The 20,068-nt window shown below is 34.8% G+C and overlaps 2 protein-coding genes across 2 annotated transcripts; both read left to right on the forward strand.

The window, feature by feature from the left end:
* The first annotated feature begins 102 nt into the window (after positions 1-102).
* LOC108980772 (2-(3-amino-3-carboxypropyl)histidine synthase subunit 2) lies at positions 103-11,552 on the forward strand. Its single transcript, XM_018951782.2, has 10 exons — positions 103-213; positions 680-903; positions 2,079-2,187; positions 3,940-4,294; positions 4,639-4,708; positions 4,870-4,937; positions 8,958-9,073; positions 9,142-9,248; positions 10,067-10,203; positions 10,830-11,552. The coding sequence occupies exons 1-10, from the start codon at positions 133-135 to the stop codon at positions 11,066-11,068; spliced, it is 1,506 nt and encodes a 501-aa protein (XP_018807327.1). The 5' UTR covers positions 103-132; the 3' UTR covers positions 11,069-11,552.
* A 5,866-nt stretch (positions 11,553-17,418) lies between these two features.
* LOC108980812 (endochitinase EP3-like) lies at positions 17,419-18,918 on the forward strand. The gene is made up of 2 exons (XM_018951826.2): positions 17,419-17,782; positions 18,286-18,918. The coding sequence occupies exons 1-2, from the start codon at positions 17,485-17,487 to the stop codon at positions 18,690-18,692; spliced, it is 705 nt and encodes a 234-aa protein (XP_018807371.1). The 5' UTR covers positions 17,419-17,484; the 3' UTR covers positions 18,693-18,918.
* Positions 18,919-20,068: the final 1,150 nt, after the last annotated feature.

The raw sequence follows: 20,068 nt of genomic DNA on the forward strand, positions 1-20,068 counted from the left end.
AGTTAGCAAGGTGGCCCAAAATTAGTGGGCCTAGAAATCGAAGCCCAATAAAACAAATCTGCCATCGTATAAATTCTCTTCATGACTTCACCAGCTAGCCGAGCTGCTCGCTTTCAAGTTTCCACTCCCCCCATGGATTTTGAATCTGATTACGAGATTGCCCGCACCGCCGAGTTTCTTCTCTCTCGGAACTTCACCAGAGTCGCTTTACAGGTTAACTTCCTGAAAACCCTAGAAAAACCCTCTTATGTTTGGAAGCTCTGTGTTTTTGTTTCTGAGAAAACGAGAAGAGAATCTTTAGTCCCTTTGTTCTGGAAGTAAAAAAAAAGAGAGAGAAGCAATTCACAGAGAACAAAAACCAAATAAATTGAATTCTTATATAGCCTTAAAACCTTCCACTAGTCCTTATCTTTATCCTCTGTTTGGTTGCCGAGAAACTGAACGAGATGGAAAGGAAAAGGGTTGATTGTTTTGGCGAAAATTTAGATGCCATGGATTTCATGGGTTGGAGTTGCTATTGTTTTCAAGGACTATCTATGGAAACCCAACTCTATACCTGAATTTATTCTGATAAGTACACCTGGATTTATTTCAGTTATCTCAATGATCAAAGAGAGATTTAGGGCTTAATTTCATTGCTCGTTAATCGAAATCAAACTCTGTTTTTCTCTAATTTCAGTTCCCAGATGAACTATTGAAGGATTCCACGAGAGTGGTGAGAGCTCTGCGCGACCAACTTCGGTCACTGAGAAAATGTGGCGCCGAACAAAATGGAGGCAACAAAGATGTTAGATTGTTTGTGATGGCGGACACAACATACGGCAGTTGCTGCGTTGACGAGGTTGGAGCGTTGCACGTTAATGCCGAGTGTGTTGTACATTATGGGCACACTTGTCTCAGCCCGTGAGTACTTGTTGAAACTTTCGGTGATCTAAATGCTAATTGCTGTGGATGTGCTTTGCATTTTAGTGTTTAGGCAAAAGAGTTGTATACATACTGTACCTTATTCCGTTAAGTCATTCAATGTTTAGAGAGACAAAGAAACATTGAATACGGAAATATTAGGCCCTTTGAGCAGACCAGTTGTTGGAAATACATAAACTTTTCAATGTTTATTTTGAATGCCCATGTCTCAAATACTGGGAGAAAATAAGTTATGCTTCTACCATACGCCTGTTTCTTTTCTCTGATACGCGCATCTCAATTAGCTCTAGGGAAAAGAACACCTAGCATATACATTTTTGCATTTTTCTTAAAAAAGGATTCCCATGATAAATAATCCTTAATATTAGTTTTACGTGGGGTTCTTTTGGAATACTGATTTACTTGTAAAAAATGGAAGTTCTATGTTCCACAGATGCACCTAACCCTATCATTCTACATTAATTCAAGATTCCTTGCGGGGTCTATGATTAGTAGATTGAAGGAGTGCCTGCTGCTAAGTCCCACATTTTTCATAGCTCTGATGTTGAAGTTCATATCTTGCAGGTCTCTACAATCTTTTGTCTTGAGTCTTTCGGGCACTTTTGTTCTTAAAACACGTTAAATGTGTTCTAGAGCATTTCCCTGCCAGCATTTAGCACCATCATTTGATTGCGTAAGAGGTTTTGAAAATTAAATCCAAAACTTCATGAAAAAACTATATTACTGGTAGTTAGGGAAGGATTTAAGGCCAAGGGAAGAAAGTGGTTGGGTGTAATAGAGACCATCATATCTAATGACTTCCACATTGTGACATATTAACTTACAAGAATCTTAGTTCTCATAGGTTGGTAAAGGCCATTAACCCTTCAGGGCAGTATTGCTTTGGGGTCTTTGATATTACGGAACTCGAATATGATATAGTTGTCTTGAGTTTAGGTTTAATCTTTTGTCGTTATTACTTTTAGTTTAGGATATTTAACTTAGCTTATCTCTTAGTTTGTTGTAATGTTGTGCCTTCCTTTCTAGTCATTGGAGTTTTAATTAATGAGTGTAACACCAGAATTGGTTTTAGCTGTGTGGTTTTCTCTGCTACTGTAGTACTTTTCTGTGTACTTCATGTGCCATTCTATTGAAGGCCCCATTTTTGTTTGCAGGACAACAACTCTTCCTGCATTCTTTGTCATTGGAAAGGCTCCTGTTAGCATACCCAACTGCATTGAAAGTCTTTCAAGTTATGCTTTGACCAATGACAAGCGTATCCTAGTACGGAAATCTACTTGAAATAATTTTTTTGATTTCTAGACTGCCAACTTCACATAAATGGATGTTGACAATGGAAATGTGGCTATTTACTGTACACTCTTATAATTTCTTTAAGTATGCCTTCTTTTACTTAATCAAAAAATCAAAGAAAGATTCCTTTGTGATATACTACCAACTCAATTACAATGCCAAGGAAACCACAGTATTGATAGGACATCTTGCTTGGTGGAATTGACATCCTATTTGTAGTTTGGAATTGTTCACTACCTTGATAATGGGAATGATTCTCTCTCTGGTTGCATTTTCCTCTCCATCTAAATACACAACATAATGCACAAAGAAATCATCTTCCAAACTGCCGCTACTTGGGGATAGCCTTGAATCTCTTTCCAACAAGCTATTAAATCCACCACCCTCAAAGGCATAACCCAAGCCACACCAACTCTTCTAAATATCTCATCCCCCAACACTCTTATCACCACATAATGCAGTAATAAGTGATCCACTGATTCTCCATTCTTCTTGCACAAATAACACCAATACATAACAATGAGACCCCGCTTCCTCAAATTGTCCGTGGTCAAAATTTTCCCAAGAGAGGCGGTCCATACGAATAAAGCTACTTTGGGAGGCACACAAGACCTACAAATACCCTTCCACGGGAAAGGAACATTACCATGTGATGATAACATCTTGTAATACGATCTCACTTTAAACCGCTTGCTCCCGTTAAGCCTCCATTGCATCCTATCCCCATGTGCCATTAGACTTCCCGTGGAATATATCAAACTAAAAATTCTGAAACATTATCCATTTCCCAATCATGAATATCCCTATTAAATTGAACATCCCACTAGTGCGAACCATGGGAAAATGCCATCATATCCGACACAGAAGCATCTCTATTGACAACAATGCGATATAGAGCTGGAAAAGCCCTATAGAGAGCGCAATCTTCACACCAAACATCATGCCAAAATCTGATTCTAGAGCCCTCACCTGCAACAAAACAGATTTAAGTGATAAAACTCTTCCAACCCCTCCTAATAAATTTCCATAAGCCCACACCCTACCCCCCCTTCACTTCGTTAGAATGCCAACCCCCCCAAGCACTTCCATGTCTATGATCAATAACCTCCTTTCAAAGCAAATCCCCCTCCAAATGTTACCTCCACAACCATTTCCCCAATAGGGTTTTATTGAATGTCTTCAAGTTGCGCACCCCCAAGCCTCCATAAGAGATTGAAGAACAAACTTTATTCCAATTGACAAGATGAAACTTTGTTTCATCCCCCATTCCACCCCACAAGAAAGTCTGAAATAAGTTCTCAATCCTATTAGCCACCCCTGCTGGCAAAGCAAATAAAGATAAAAAAATAAGTGGGGAGGTTGGATAAAGTACTCTTAATTAATGTGAGTTTACCCCCTTTCGATAAATACATCCGTTTCCAACTAGCCAACATTTTCTCTACTTTGTCAACAGCCCCATCCCAAATGGCTCTAGCCTTAAATGTTGCCCCTAACAAAAGACCCAAATATTTCATAGGCAAGGAAGCCACTTTACAACCCAAGAAACTCGCCAAGCTATTGATACTAGGCACCACACCCACGGGAACCATCTCGCCAAGCTACTTTCTCACACTTTTTTTTCTCTATTATTTAATAATTAAACTATTTACTTTTGCACATTGGTGGCAAGAACCGTTACCTAAATTTGTTTTAAACATTGTTTACCTAACTTTCCTAGTGCAGGTCCTTTATGGGCTGGAATATGCTTATTCGATAAAGCATATAAGAGAAGCATTGGTAGAGGCATCAAAGTTATCCGAGTCCAAATCCAAATTAGAAGTCTGTTTTGCCGATGTTAGTTGTTCTGTTATGAATTCGTCTGATGATCATAGAAGCTCCACTGGACTTGTGGAACCAGCTGGTGTTTGTACCGATGATAACACTTATGGGATGGCACCTGATAATAGATATAAGATTGGGGGCTTGATCTGGACTTTACCTGAAGGACACAAAATGGAGGACTACTTGCTTTTTTGGATTGGTTCTGACAACCCAGAATTTGCGATTGTTGTACTTACATTTAATTGCTGTGATATAGGTAGAGAAATTACTATCCCTTATATGTCTGTCTGTTGTGTTGACAATTTAAAATAAAGTAGTTGCTCATGCGTACACATAAAAGCTAGTTGTTTTGCGTGTCATCTAATATTTTTAAATTGATTTTGTTTATAATTGGCGTTGTTTTACTCATTAAGAATATTTTGTAATGTTGGTTTTAGTCAGGTACAATTTGATTCTTTTGAACATGCTAAAATAAAGTAGTTGCTCATGCGTACACATAACAGCTAGTTGTTTTGCGTGTCATCTAATATTTTTAAATTGATTTTGTTTATAATTGGTGTTGTTTTACTCATCAAGAATATTTTTTAATGTTGGTTTTAGTCAGATACAATCCAAAAGAGAACCGTTTGGTGACAGATGTGTCTCAGCAGAAAAGGATTCTTAAGCGCCGGTATTATGTAACATAATCTTTCTCCCCCCCCACTCCGCATTTCACCTTTGATATCCTTTCCTTCTTAAAAGTGTATCGATTCACTTGTGGCATGGAATTCTGTCCGTTATAGTGTCCAGTACTTCTTTTGCGGTATTTACTGTGGCAATTTTTCCTTGCAGATATTACCTAGTCGAAAAGGCAAAGGATGCTAACATTGTTGGGATTTTGGTGGGAACTCTTGGTGTAGGTTAGTTCCCCTTGAGCTATCAATTTGTACGAGTCTGTTCTGTGTTGAACTATGTTGTTATTTGAAATGATTCATTTAATTTCTTATTCTTATCTGTTCATAAACCATTGATAATTATATACTTATGGGGATGTCATACTGACAAGGATTTAAGTTGTATTAGTATCTTTTATGTGTGTATGGTTATTTTATTTCTCTTAACTCCTTGTTTGGTGTATGATTATGTAAATCTTGAGAATTAAATGGAAAGTTTGCTGAGATCTCTTCATGCTTCTTTCTTAGTTTGATGCAGCAGCACAATCTGGGTGCTGAGAGTCCGAATGTTATTTTTCTTGTACTGTTTTCAACATTATCTGTCATAGTTTTATAGTTTTCCTAGTGGTGATTTGAACGTTACAAGATTTCCTAGTGAACGTTCCAATGACAGCAGATTACGACTAGTGATGACAAAATTTTAGGAGTGTATTTTCGACCTGGGTTTGATGGATATTCCTCTCATGGGTGGTACTTACACGTGATCAAATAATCATATGTGGTCTAGATTGGACAAATTTTTAGCATCATCGGAGTGAGAAACTTATTATCTAGAGCTTTGTCAAAAGAGTTTGCCTCGTCTATGTTCGGATCATTTTCCGTTATTACTAGATTGTGGAGGTATTCAAGGTGAGCGTCGGTATTTTAAGTTTGAAAATATGTGGCTGAAAATTGAAGGTTTTGTGAAAAGAGTTAGGGCAGGTTTGGGGGGTGAAATGAGAATTTTGTGTTTTGTTTTGAAGTTTAAAATATTATGTTTTAATATTATTATTGTATTGGGATTTGAAAAAGGTGTATTGAGATTTGAAAAAGTTGAATTGTTTATTATATTTTGTATGGGGATTTGAAAGAGGTGTAATGATGAGATGAGATGAGATGAGAATTTTATGTTTTGTCTTGTGTCCCAAACCTGCCCTTAGACAATGATGGGATTCTTATCAGTTTAATGTCACTCCTAACTTCATTTTTGCAGGTAAATCGAAAGCTCTAAAAAATGATTTAAAGCTATGGAATATTCAATCTTTTGGTAATATAGGAGATCGTAAAAAGACTATTCTAGAGGAGCTTCAAGAGGTAGAGAGGACACAGGAGGGGCGGGTTCTATCTATGGAGGAAGCATCTTGGACGGATGAGTTAAAGGCAAAATTAGAAAGGGTGGCGTTATTGGAGAGCTCTTGGCATCAAAAATCAAAAGTTTTATGGTTGAAAGAAGGAGACTGCAACACAAAATTCTTTCATAGAGTGGCCAACTCCCATAGGAGAACTAATACTATTGAGATGTTGAAAATAGATGGAGTGGAATGTATGGAGGCTCCGGTGATTAGGGAGCATGCTTTGGGATTTTATGAATGCTTACTTTCTGAGTAGGTGGGATGGTGGCCAACACTTGATGGACTAGTCTTTGACTCTATAGATCCACACCAGGTTTTGTGGCTGGAGCGGCCCTTTGAGGAGTTAGAGGTCCACACTGTGATAAGGAGAATGGTCAAAGATAAAGCACCTAGCCCCGACGGCTTTTCCATGGGATTTTTTCAAACTTGTTGGGATGTGGTGAGGGCAGATTTAATGAAAGTGTTCTAAGAATTATTTTCAGTCGAGAAATTTGAGAAGAGCTTCAATGCCACATTTATAGCACTAATTCCTAAAAAGATTGGGGCTTCGAGGTGAAGGATTTCCGGCTTATCAGCCTTGTGAATGAGATATATAAGATTATTTCTAAGGTGCTTGCCAATCGTCTAGGAGAGGTTTTGGGGAGGATCATTACAAAACCCCAAAATGCTTTTGTCAAAGATAGGCAAATTCTGGATTCAGTCCTCATTGCTAATTAACGCCTTGATAGTAGACTAAAATCTGGCCAATTGGGAATCCTATGCAAGCTAGATATGGAGAATGCATATGATCATGTAAACTGGGAGCTCTTACTATATGTGCTTGGGAGGTGCGGTTTTGGAGAGAAATGGTGCTTGTGGATAAGATGGTGTATTTCTACGGTGAGTCTTTTAGTATTGGTGAATGGCTGCCCAAATGATTTCTTTAATAGCTCTCGGGGTCTTAGACAAGAAGATCCTTTGTCCCACTCCTATTTGTTTTTGTCATGGAGGCACTTAGCAAAATGATTTTAGTCTTGGTGAACAATGGCTTTATTGAGGGATTCTTGGTAGGTGATCCTAATAGGGGCACTATTAACCTATCTCATTTATTGTTTGTAGATGATACACTTATTTTTTGTGAGGCAGAACAAAACCAAGTTCAAACATTAAGGGCATTATTACTTTGTTTTGAAGCGGCATCCGGTTTGAAAGTGAACTTTGATAAATTAGAATTGGTGTTAGTGGGCAATGTTTGTAACATCAGGCAACTGGCTAGTATTCTTGGATGTAAGGTTTCCTTTCTTCCCATGAACTACCTTGGTCTTCCTTTGGAGACAGTTGCAAGATCTATATCGATTTGGGATTAAGTGGTGGAGAAATTGAACGCAGATTGACAGGTTGGAAGAGATTATATCTCTCGAAAGGCGGTAGGATTACCTTTATCAAAAGTACTATTTCTAACCTACCAACGTATTTTTTTTTATCTCTATTCCCAATTCTAGGAAGTGTGGCGAACCGTATTGAGAAGTTGTATCATGACTTTCTTTGGGGTGGGATAGGAGAAGAATTCAAGTATCATCTAGTCAAGTGGGATAAGGTATGTTATCCAGTATCTTCGGGTGGGTTGGGCATTAGAAATTTGATGATCTTCAATCGAGCCTTGCTTGGGAAGTGATTGTGGAGATATAGTATAGAACTGGAAGTCCTATAGAAGTCAGTGATCGATTGCAAATATGGGGCGTTGGGGGGGGGAGCACTAGGGAGATTCACGGGGTTTATGGAGTGGGATTTTGGAAACACATTTGAAGGGGGGGGGGGATCTTTAATCGGCATACTAGAATGGTGTTGGGCGATGGATCTAGAATAAAATTCTGGACTGACCTATGGTGTGGAGACCAAGCCTTAAAGGATTAATTTCCATCAGTCTTTAGGATCACAGGTGAGAAAGATGCATTAGTGGCTAATTGTATGGAGTTATTTGGGGACCTAGTCCAGTGGAATGTGAATTTCACTAAAGTCGCCCAAGATTGGGAAGTTGGCAGCATTGAGGAGTTCTTTGCTCTTCTATACTCCATGATGCCGAGAATCCAAGGAGCAGACAAGATGTGGTGGATTCACACCGGTAAAGGTACATTCTCAGTCTGCTCCTTCTATCTCTTACACAAGCACAAAATATGGAATAATTCCCATGGAGAAAGATATGGAGAAACAAGGTGCCTCCCAAAGCGGCATTTTTTGTTTGGACAACAGCACTAGGTAAGATCTTGACGACGGATAATCTACGAAGACGTAAGGTGATCATAGTAGATTGGTGTTGCATGTGTAGAAAAAATGGAGAAATTGTGTATCATTTACTGTTGCATTGTGAGGTGGTTGGAACATAATGGAATGAAGTGTTTAATAGAATGGACTTAGCTTGGGCTATGCCTGACACAGTGACAGAGCTTATGGCCAGCTGGATAAATTAACAAGGTCTCCCACAAATCACTGTGGTGTAGAAAATGGTCCCGATTTGTATCATGTGGTGCTTGTGAAATGAGCGAAATGGCTGGACATTTAAAGACAAGGAGCGCTCACTAGTAGAACTTATATGATTTTTTGTTAGTACTATTTTTCTTTGGGCCACGGCTGTAGATTTTCTTGGCCTCGATTTTCATGGTTTTCTTGTTTCTATTACTTCGCTCTAAATAGGTGTGACCTTTTGTATACCATCTTGTGTACTTGGGCTATGCCTATTCATATCAATATAATTGTTTACTTATTAAAAAAAAAGTTTTATAGTTTTGAGACAATTTGATTATGATGAGATTCATGTGTATCACCAATTTTTTTTTCCAATCAAAAAATTTATCCTAGTCAGCTAGATGTCTAATTAATTCTACAACTGTTGATGCAGCTGGTTACCTTCACATGATTCACCAGATGAAAGACCTGATCACAGGAGCTGGGAAAAAGGTCTATACACTTGTTGTTGGAAGACCAAACCCTGCAAAACTTGCCAACTTTCCCGAGGTAAACTGAGATAGGTGCAAGTCGATTTCCGAATATGCATGTTTATTAAAAATTTTCGAATTGTGCAGTGTGATGTTTTCATTTATGTGTCTTGTGCCCAAACTGCCCTTCTGGATAGCAAAGAGTATCTAGCTCCCGTTATCACTCCATTTGAAGCCATGCTTGCTTTCAACAGGTACTGGATAAAACATTCTTTTTGGTTAGATCTTAAATTCCTAGTTTTGAACTTTTTTTACCCTTTATTTTTGTGGTTTATAGACTGTGTAGTAGCGCTATGTCTCTTCTTTTTGTCCTGGTCTTTTTGCCACATGAATTTTGTTTTGTTTGTAATGTTGTGAAGTCTGAATGGTATCATGCCTCGTTTGGATGTTGAGATGAGATGAAAAATCTGTAAATAGTAGTGAAATTGTTTGTGAATAGTAATGAAATGGTTTGAGTTAAGATGTTTTATGGGATTTTGGGAAAGGAGAGAGAAAAAGTTGAGTGAAAATATTAGAAAGTTAAAATAGTTTTAGAATATAATTTTTTAATATAATTTTTGTTTTGGGATTTGAAAATTTTGGTTTTTTTTTTCTTTTGTTTGGAAGTTTGAGAAAGTTATAATGATTAACTAATGATTAGATGAAAAAGTTGAAGATTTGAAATTGAAAAGTGTTTGTATTTGAGTGATCTCAACATCCAAACGAGCCTAATAGTAAGATAATTTTTTGGGGCCCAATTAAATGCTTCATTGAGAAAAGAGGCCATTGACACTAAGGATGTCTAATACTTGTCAAGTTTAAAGCTGTCCTAACACTAATTTAGTAAGGAAAGACTAAGAGTGAAGTAAATTCTTTTGGATATGGGTAAGAACCAAAAAAAGAAAGAAAGCTAAGACGGATGTATATGAGGAAAATATCAGCAATTAGTGATTTTATATTTAACTAGTTTATTCCAGCATTTGGTACTTTTTTTTTTCATCCTTGCTTAAAGTTCATTATGTCCATGCCTCAGAGGAAGTCAATGGACAGGAGCGTATGTGATGGAGTTCCGGGATTTGATCAATTCGTCTTTAGTGGAAGTTAAGGAGTCAGAAGAAGCAAGGTTTTCATTTTTGTCTGGTGGATATGTAGAAGATGTTGATCTGCAAGGTAGTTATCTCTTTCCTTTGGTTCAATTTGTTGCAATGGGAGTGATATCGTCAAGTGGTAAGTGGATGGAGGACTTTGGATAGGTGATGGATATTTTTCTGTTGAACATGCATGAGAAGTCAGAAAATGCTCGCATATGGTTTTAGACGGCTAGGTGTTTTCTCTTATATACACCCAGTGTACTTGGTTATGCCTATTGATATTAATACATTTTTACTTATAAAAAAAAAATGTTTTTAGACGGCTAGACAAGTTAGAGACTACTTCCACTGTATTTATATTTCAGTTGAAGTCTTGTAGATTAATATAGAATGATAGAATAAAAATTACAAATTAAATAAGATCCACTAGAAGGTTTCCTCTTTGTCGAGTGGTATATAAATTGAAAACTGCTTCAAACCGATTAAGATTTTTTTTAATGAATGATGTTTGTATCATTATTATATTCTCTGTCTTCTACATTGTTTTTGGTTTAAAACTTTAAAGCAATCTTAGACTTAGAAATGTTGGATGGATCTATGCGGTTGATAAGTTCCTTGACTCAATTAAGGAAACAGATAACATCTGGTGTTGACAAGTTACTTTCTTTGATTGATTTTTGAGTTTTTTTGTTTTGTTCTTTACAGGAAAAGAAATTGACAAGGAAGACAAGGGAACTCTTGCCTTAGCCAATGCAATGGAGAAGGTTCTGCAATTGCGTGATAACCCAAACTCTTTAAAAAAAAGTAGAGCTAGATCTGGGCCAGAGTATTTTGCAGCTCGATCTTACCAAGGTCTGGATATGCATTATGACAATTCCTTGCCGGAACCGTATTTAGTTGGGAGGAGTGGGAGGGCATCAGGATATGAGGATGAGAAAAAATAGCAGGTGGAATTATGATGAACACGGGGGAAAAAGAAAAAGGGATTATGAGCCCCAAGATGGGTCAAAGCTTGAGAAACAGGTTCTTAAGTTGGCTCTGCCGGATGTCAGGGGAAAGATCATATTGCTACAAATCTCCCAGGAGGGTTATGAACCTCGGCAAACTACCGGATCTGGCAAACGGTTACTCATCATTTTCGATGAACCTGAGAGGTTGCTTTTTTCCTACTTAAAATACATTTGTCAGCCATGGAACATCTGTATCAATCTTATTTGAGAGCATTTGCGAAACCTGGTGCAACCTGATCATCCTGTCAGGGGGGTTTGTCTTCATTTTTGTAATTTGCAAGTTTTAGGATGGGAAGTGGGTTTGTTCTTGTTTTTCGTTGTTTTGAGGATTTTATTGTGAATCACATGAGATAACCTGCTTCAAGATCTCAGATTTATTAGTTTATTTGATTTTACATGAGTTTATTTCGGCTAAAAATCCATGTAAAAATGGCGAGATGGCATAATGGCCTATTGAAATGTTTATGAGAAATTTTTCAGACAGGACCCATTTTTACACGGATTTAGTGAGATAGACTTTGTCGAAATAAAACAACCATAACTTTTGAATCCAAAATCGGATGAAGGTGATCTTGTTGGCTTTAGAAAGCTCATTCAAAGTCCTACAACTTCACTCTTTACTCCAATTCTAATGCTTACTGGTTCAAAACAACTCATCAAGTGAATGTAACAAAATCTAAGTTGAATAGTGCTTTGTAATCCAGATTTGAACCAAGGATAATGAGGCACAATTTTTATTCGGGACTTGAGCATTATTTTATAGATTTGTTGTCCCCGAGAGAAAATCCTGGTGAGATATCAAGCCTAAAAGCCAAACAGTCTGCTCTCCTATATACAGAACATCACCATGTTGATCTTTTTTTATCCCTTTGTTCTTGAGTTGATGCTCTTGAGTACTCCATTGGTGTGGACATATTCATTTGTCGAAAGGATTTCCTAAACTGCCATTGTTTCAGAGATCAAGCAGGTCATTCGTGAGACTGCAACAAAAATTTTGTGACTGTCTAAATCTGATTGTAATCAGTTAACTCTATAACATATTTGATCAAGGCCAGTGATAACTGAGAATCTGAAGTTGATTTTCTTTCGAAGAGTTCTTCAAAAGTTTTTCATGTGACCAAAATCTCGTATTTTTTTGCTTTTATTACTTTGGTTTGATATCTGTGATTCCCATATATATATATATATATATATATATATATATATATATTGGTTTGCTTTGTTAGTTAATTCTCCGTTACTCTTGAACTTTTAGAAGTATGCATAGGAAACCGAAAGTGATAATACTGTTACTTTCAGCCAGTGCTAATGCTGAAATTATATCTTGAAAGTATTTCAACTCAAATTGGTTCGTAGTTAGGTGAAGGTAAGGTTGCAATCAAGTTGAGCTAAATGTTTGGAATTGGTCATGTGTAATATATAGTTGAGTATATATCTCCCCAGCTTGGTTTTGGTACTTTTGTTTCAAGAGAAATAGGGTTCTTCATTCTGAAACTTGTTATGATCATCTCTAATCTTATTTGATGATATAATACATTTTAAGTTATTCTGTCTATATAGCTACTACTTAAATGAAGGGAAAAGCTTATTTGCCGCCTATGTTTGACCGTCCTAGTTGACCGTTGGTCAATTTTTTTTTCTTAGTTATTAAGGAAGTGATTTTAAGTGTATTAGTAAATTTTTTTTTTTAATTTTTTAAAAATATTTAAAAATATTTAAAAAAATGTAAAAGAAAAAAGAAATGCTTGGGCTAGTAGAGATGACAAAATTTCAAATAAAGAGTAGCATTTCCTCTAAGAACTTCGCAGAATTCATTAACCTTGTAAATTTCATATGACATCCGATAACCTTGATGATGTTTGACATTTTGAGAATCTATGATCATTTATAGACTTGTATTTTTTTCACTAGGCCTGGTTTGGATACAAGAAACGTTTCATTTCATCTCATAATTATAATTTTTTAAAATTCTCATATAAAATATAATAAACAATTTAACTTTTTCAAATCTTAAAATAACAGTAATATTAAAAAATAATATTTTATTCAACTTTTAATTTTCGTCTCATCTCAACTCACCATCCAAACCACACCTAATCATCGAAAAAAGCATCAAGCCTCTACTAAAGTCATCCGAAGTTATTTGGCCTGTTCCACAATGACAAAAGGTTAATATCGTAGACGTACGTCGCAAGCACTATTGAGAATAATCTCAACACATACAGATTGACATGGATAACTGATCAACTCGGAAAAATTAAGCTTATTGCACATGCAATATCCCCAGTCATGAATTAAAAGTCGGAGACTAGCAGCTACTTCCAATTAGATATTTGAATACAAGTGAATGTCTTCTAGATGATCATAACCAAATTAAGCTTGCACATGGCCTTTCAAGAGTAGATGTGTCAAACAGGATTTTCCTCAGTCGGCGTTGATATTAATGATCATGAATTTTAGTGCATGATTTGGTTTTTTTTCTTGAAAATGATTTTTACAAACCCCGTCGATATTTTCATAATTAATTATGAAAAATATTAATATGTCGCTTTAGTTATTTTAATTGCTCATATATTTAAATTTTTTTTATTTAATGATTAAAAGGATAATTTTTAATGTATTTATATATTATTTTTTTATTTTTTAAAAATATTTAAAAATATTAAAAAAATATAAAACAAAAAGAAAAAAATAAAAATGTGATTTTGTGCTAATGGCACGCCACCGTAAAAGCTGGGCGGCACGACACATTAATTATTCTGTACGTTTTCTTTTCCGTTCCCAACTTCCCCCTCAATTGTATTTTTTATTTTTTATTTTTTTGTTGACTGGGAAACGATCGAGATCAGCCGACGTCTTGGGTGGGATATGATCATCTCCCAGTCTTTTGAGTTTGCGTTTGTGGAGAAATTTAAAGCTAGCAAGCAAGATAGGTACATGCATGCATGCATGGTTAATTATATTGAGAGTTGGGACAAGATGAAAGTAGCCATGTCAGAAACAAAGACTTGCATGTGTTCATATTGTATGTGATCAGTAGCAGTCGTCTTGATCTTGGACTAGCTAGCTAGCAGCCTGCAGGCCAGCCAGGGTTTTCCATTTGCGTCTTAGGACTTGCGTTAATGATGTTGACTATTAAATATTAGGAATACTTTTCATCACCCCGCGAGTTACGGGAATTTAATTTCATATATACATTATTAATATTGAATGTATCTGAATATATTAAGTCTTCATGATCAGCAGATTCATGTGTATATACATATATCCTGCATGCCTATTATATAAAGATATGCTAAATTCGTGACAATTAATTAATTAGCACCGGTCGATTTAGGCGTTGATGGAGGACTAGGCCGAGGGTTGCCATCGATATATATATATATATATATGTATATATGAGCAATGCTAAATTTACAATAGTAATTTGGTATATTGTTAGAATTATTTTACGATAAAATATATTTATATAAATCTAATCAGTTTGTAAAGATTATTTTGTGAATCAAACATTTATATATATATATATATATTATTGTAGTAACTTCAAAATTTGGGTAAGGAGGCTAGCTAGTCTTTCTATTTTGGCTAAGCCAATATTAGTTGAAATAATGCACTCAACAGAGACTGCGGCCAGCATAGCTCAAATGCATTCTTTTTCTAATTACATATAATTAATCCAAGACGATCGAGGACATAAAAGAGGAAGTTTTATCTAAATTTTAACCAAGGAATTCATTTTAGCTTACGAACCTAATGTCAATTCCCTAAAGCATGAGTAGCTAGTAATTATTAATTGGTTGGGTAGAAACCAATCGAAACTCTTGACTTTTGAGGGGGCGGCTGGAAAGAGAGAAGAAATCAGTAATGCATGGAGGAGCTTGATGTGTGGGACTGAGGAAGGCCACGACTTCTTGTGAAAAACTTAAAAAAGATGCAAATACTTTTTGGGGCATCGACTACTACTTAATTAATTAGGATCGAATTACTATGGTAATTAACTATTAGAAGGTAATTAGGTATAATCATCGACGTGACCCTTTGAAAATGGACCACTTCAACTCGTGATTACAACTTGGTAATTTGGGACTTGAATATATAATAACAACATTAAAAGTTCTAATTCTTAAATTTATTTATATATACTTTTAGGCATACGTAAGAGTAATAATTTACGTACAATATTTTTTATAATCACATTTTAAAATGAAGTTATATATATATATATATGTAAAATAACTTTATTTTTGTACGTTATTAATTAGGGGTGGCAGTTTGTATTTTCTAATAATGTTTATGTTAAATCATGGACATTCGACAATATAGTACGTAATAGGTCAATTCAAACCCTACCCGTTAAGCTAAACATGCCAAACTTGTCAAACCTTAGCCCGACACATTTAAATAACGGGTCGTGTTGTATCACTCGTTTTGACCGTTTAATAATTAAGGAAAATTTTATACACTATACTACTATCATATTTTCATCCCATTATATAAGATATGACACTTATCACAATTTCTTTATCATTTAATGGTAATAAATGTGCAACATCTTATTTAGTGAGATGAAAATAAGATAGTAGTGTGGTGTATAACATTACTCAATAATTAATTAAAAATAACTCAACACGACATGACTCATTTCAACCCGTTTCATGTAAATGAGTTGAACTAACATGCATAGCCCATTTGACATCATGATTAACGTAATTCACATACAATTTAAAATCTATATTTATTAGTAGCCACAATATTTAAAAAAATAATAAGACTACTTAGTAACAAAAAATATCAATATTTACCAAATTTTAATACCTATAATAAATATTACAACCCTACAATAATAAATATAAGGATATGTCCAGAATTACAATCCCAACAATAAAAATATAAGCATATTGAGAAATACCAATATTACAACTCAACAATAATACAATTATAATTTTGAAGTAAATTTAAATGGGTTATAACGGTTGATTTTGGGTTAAGTGGGTTAACCCGTTATTTATCCGTTGATTAATCGTGTCTTAACAAATTAGTCCATTTTGACCCAAACCCATTTATATTAAACACAAATCAACTAATTTTATGTTGTGTTTGTATTAGATTCATAGGTCATGTCATATATTATATACCACCCATATTATTAAGTATATCTCATTTAAAACATAGTTGTATAGATAATTATAAAAAAGGGTTGTATCTATACGTAATTTTCGATACATATTATATAGATATTTGACTATTCTTGATCTAATTGCATATATATATACATATATATATATATACATATACACACACACACACACTAGGGAACGATCCTGTATGCATTAGTCTCGGGGTGTACCTGATATAATGATTTAAATAAAAAAAGTGAAAAAATCAGTAGCTTATTTATCTGAAAAAAGAAAATACAATATTAAAGAAAGACAAAAAATCAAGATTAAAAAAAATCTAAACTTCAACAAAATATTAGCATTAGTCTGCATCCATATTGGATTATCTATTTACTCTCTATATAATAATAAAATATTATTAATTTAATAATTTTTTTAATTTTTATTTTTATCACATTTTATAGTTCTACTAATTAAAATATTAATAATAATTATATTCTAATCAAATTAGTAATATTCAATATTAATATTAATAATAATTATATTCTATTAAGAGTCGTTTGATAAAATATGATCATTCATTAAATTCTATAAATGAGCTATACGTATGATTAAGGGTTTTAAGAACTTTTTGGTAAAACATGATTCTTTATTAAATTCTACAAGGGAATTACACGTGAAATGATCAAGAATTTTAAAAACCTTTTGGTAAAACAAGACTTAACGGACTCAACGAAAAAATAAAAAAAGTTAACGAAAAAAAAATAAAAATTAATATTCACAGTTCGATAGCCACTTATTATAATAAAGTAAATATATATTTAGTTGCTTCAGTTTTAATTTATGGCCGGCCATGCATGCACGGACCACCAACTGGCAAGCTAGAGAAATGATAACCATATATATATATATATATAGGTGGGTACGAAACTTACTTTTAATTAAGGGATTGGCGAAATATTTGTTCACAAGAATATGATTCAACAAATTAAATTAAGGCCTAGCTGTTATAGTTCTAGATGATCAACCAGTCAAAGTCCAGCATTAACAAGACTCAAATCATGACACGCCTTCTGGTAGTCATAACGATGTCATTGAATTGAAACAATCTAAGCGAGCTAGCTAGCTGCACTACTACTATCTATAAATACCAAACAAGTAGTACTTCCCATTAATTCATCCCACACAATCAGCTTGTTCAATATTCTTCTTTCTTATAACCTTCCCCAGATGGCTGCACTCGGCTTGAAAAAGAATCTACTAACCCTCATTCCAGTTGTAATCTTAGCACTAGTACTTGTCCCCGGCAAAGTGAAGGGTCAAAATTCGGTGGCCGATATTGTGACGGATGATTTCTTTAATGGGATACTGAATCAGGCGAGTGGAGATTGTCCAGGAAAGAGCTTCTACACAAGAGCTGCCTTCCTTAGTGCTCTTAGCTCGTATGATCAATTCGGGTCTGGTTCTGCTGACGAGTCCAAGCGTGAGGTTGCTGCTTTCTTCGCTAATGTTGCACATGAGACAGGATGTAAGATCCTACTCTCTCTCTCTCTCTCTCTCTCTCTCTATATATATATATATATATCTGTGACTTTTTATTATCATGAGTGATCAGTACTACATATAAATAATACAACCTTATGCACCAAAAACAACGTCGCATGCATGATATCCAATTGATATTTGATGTCATGATCGTTTGGAGCTTATAATTAACATAATATAGCATATATAATTTTACATTTATATATGTTTTTTTCTTAAATTTTAATGAAAACACTAACTTTCTAAGCATGAATTCACAAAATATTTAAATGGGAAGTGTATGATCTTTTACTTTTAAGCTCACATACATATATAATCATTAATCATAGATCACATATATATATATATACAGGTTAATTTGTAGCATATATTCTTGTCCATTACTAGGGGTATATATATATATAATATGTATATATATTAGATTTTAATTAGAAAATATATTCACAGCCTGAAATTAAATTAAGCAAATTGTTTATATTTGGGCAGCTTTGTGCTACATAGAAGAGATAAACGGTGCTTCGCAAGACTACTGTGATGAGACCTATACACAGTATCCATGCAACCCTGATAAGAAATACTATGGTCGTGGACCACTTCAGTTAACTTGGAATTACAACTATGGAGCTGCTGGAAATAGCATTGGATTTGATGGATTAAACTCCCCTGAAACTGTAGCCACAGACCCTGTTATTTCATTTAAGACAGCCTTATGGTTTTGGATGACCAATGTTCACCAAGTCCTAAACCAAGGGTTTGGTGCAACCATTCGAGCCATTAACGGTGCAATTGAATGCAATGGTGGGAACCCTGGTGCTGTCCAATCTCGTATCCAATATTACACTCAATATTGCAACCAACTCGGTGTTGCTCCCGGTGATAATCTCAGTTGCTAGGAGCTGCTGGATCATGATCATGTCTGCGTCTCGATCTTTTCTGGGATATCATGTACTGATCTAGCTTGCTTAATAATTAATTAATGAGCTAGTAAACTTAAATAATGTATACAATAAAATGAAATAAAGAGTGCCAACTAGTTAAGTTGGCAAAATAATTAATTAAAGAACATTATTATTATTATTGTTATTATTTTGCTTCAATTAATATTTAATTCCACTGCATTTGTTAGTCTTAATTTTATGGTCATGAATCGACTCATGATCATGTTGGCTCTAGTGATCTAGTACGCGTGATCTTATTATTTTTTGTTTAATTTAGGAAATTTTCTTCTCATATATATATATATATATATTGCCAGAGGTCGATCGTATGAAGGATGAACAAATAGGTTTGGATTAATCCCAAAACAAAGCTAGCTAGCACGTTGGGTCCTAAAACTTGATCAATCCAAACCAAATATATATTCCAAACTCTTTTAAGAAAAAAGACTGGTTTTGCTAGGAACGGGATATATATATCAATGAAAAATCCACTGTCGATCACCCAATTATGTCGCAAAGTACCAGTCGGTTTCAATAATCGATCGAGAATCTTACTAGAATGTAGGTTATTAAATAATCTCAAATTAAGTACGAAAATTATTTACCCTTAGTACTATATATTATAATGGTAGCACATATGCAGAACTTGAGCTTGTGTTCAATCGGTAATGCTATTATATATAGTCTTGGAGTATGCAGTTTCGGCATACTCATTTTTAAAAAAAAGTGGGGGTCACTATTAAAAAATAATTTTTTTATGTGAATCCTAAATTTACCTACTTCTTTATATGAAAGCTGCACATTCCAAAACTGTAAATATAATTTCTTTATCAATTAGAAATAAACTCATCTTAATCTTTATAAGGAGTTATCCCACTCTTCCTATTAAGTTTTTTATGGAGAGAAGTGGATGTCACTATATGGTATCAGAGCAGGTTAACCTATGACTGATAATGAGCTACTGCGACTTACCCACAATAATGGTACAAGAAATACCGGCTCACATGTGATGGGGCGTGTTGAGAAGTCTCACACGTGTTAGTAACAAACCCATCCTAATCTTTATAAAGAGTTATCCTATTCTTTCTATTAAAAATTTTATAGAAAAAATTAAGTGTTTCTATACAATCCATACCCCGTAATTTTAATTTCTTTTTGATACGTACCTAAAAGTTTTCTTTCTAAAAAACTTGAGGAGAAGATTGGGCTTATTGACCTAGCTAATTACAACCCATGGAAGGTCCTGCATGGGCTCGGAGAGGTTGGAGCCCATGTAGAAATCAATTCTCTTTTTGGAAGCGACACGAACCTTTCTAGCTAGTTTCCATTGC

The sequence above is a fragment of the Juglans regia genome, chromosome 12, assembly GCF_001411555.2.
Source record: "Juglans regia cultivar Chandler chromosome 12, Walnut 2.0, whole genome shotgun sequence".
NCBI lineage: Eukaryota > Viridiplantae > Streptophyta > Magnoliopsida > Fagales > Juglandaceae > Juglans > Juglans regia.

Coding starts and splice junctions, on each gene's coding strand:
- LOC108980772 (XM_018951782.2), top strand. CDS start 133: ATGGATTTTGAATCTGATTACGAGATTGCCCGCACCGCCGAGTTTCTT. Junction 4,938..8,957: donor GGTGGGAACTCTTGGTGTAG/GTTAGTTCCCCT, acceptor CTGTTGATGCAG/CTGGTTACCTTCACATGATT. Junction 9,074..9,141: donor AACTTGCCAACTTTCCCGAG/GTAAACTGAGAT, acceptor CGAATTGTGCAG/TGTGATGTTTTCATTTATGT.
- LOC108980812 (XM_018951826.2), top strand. CDS start 17,485: ATGGCTGCACTCGGCTTGAAAAAGAATCTACTAACCCTCATTCCAGTT. Junction 17,783..18,285: donor TGTTGCACATGAGACAGGAT/GTAAGATCCTAC, acceptor ATATTTGGGCAG/CTTTGTGCTACATAGAAGAG.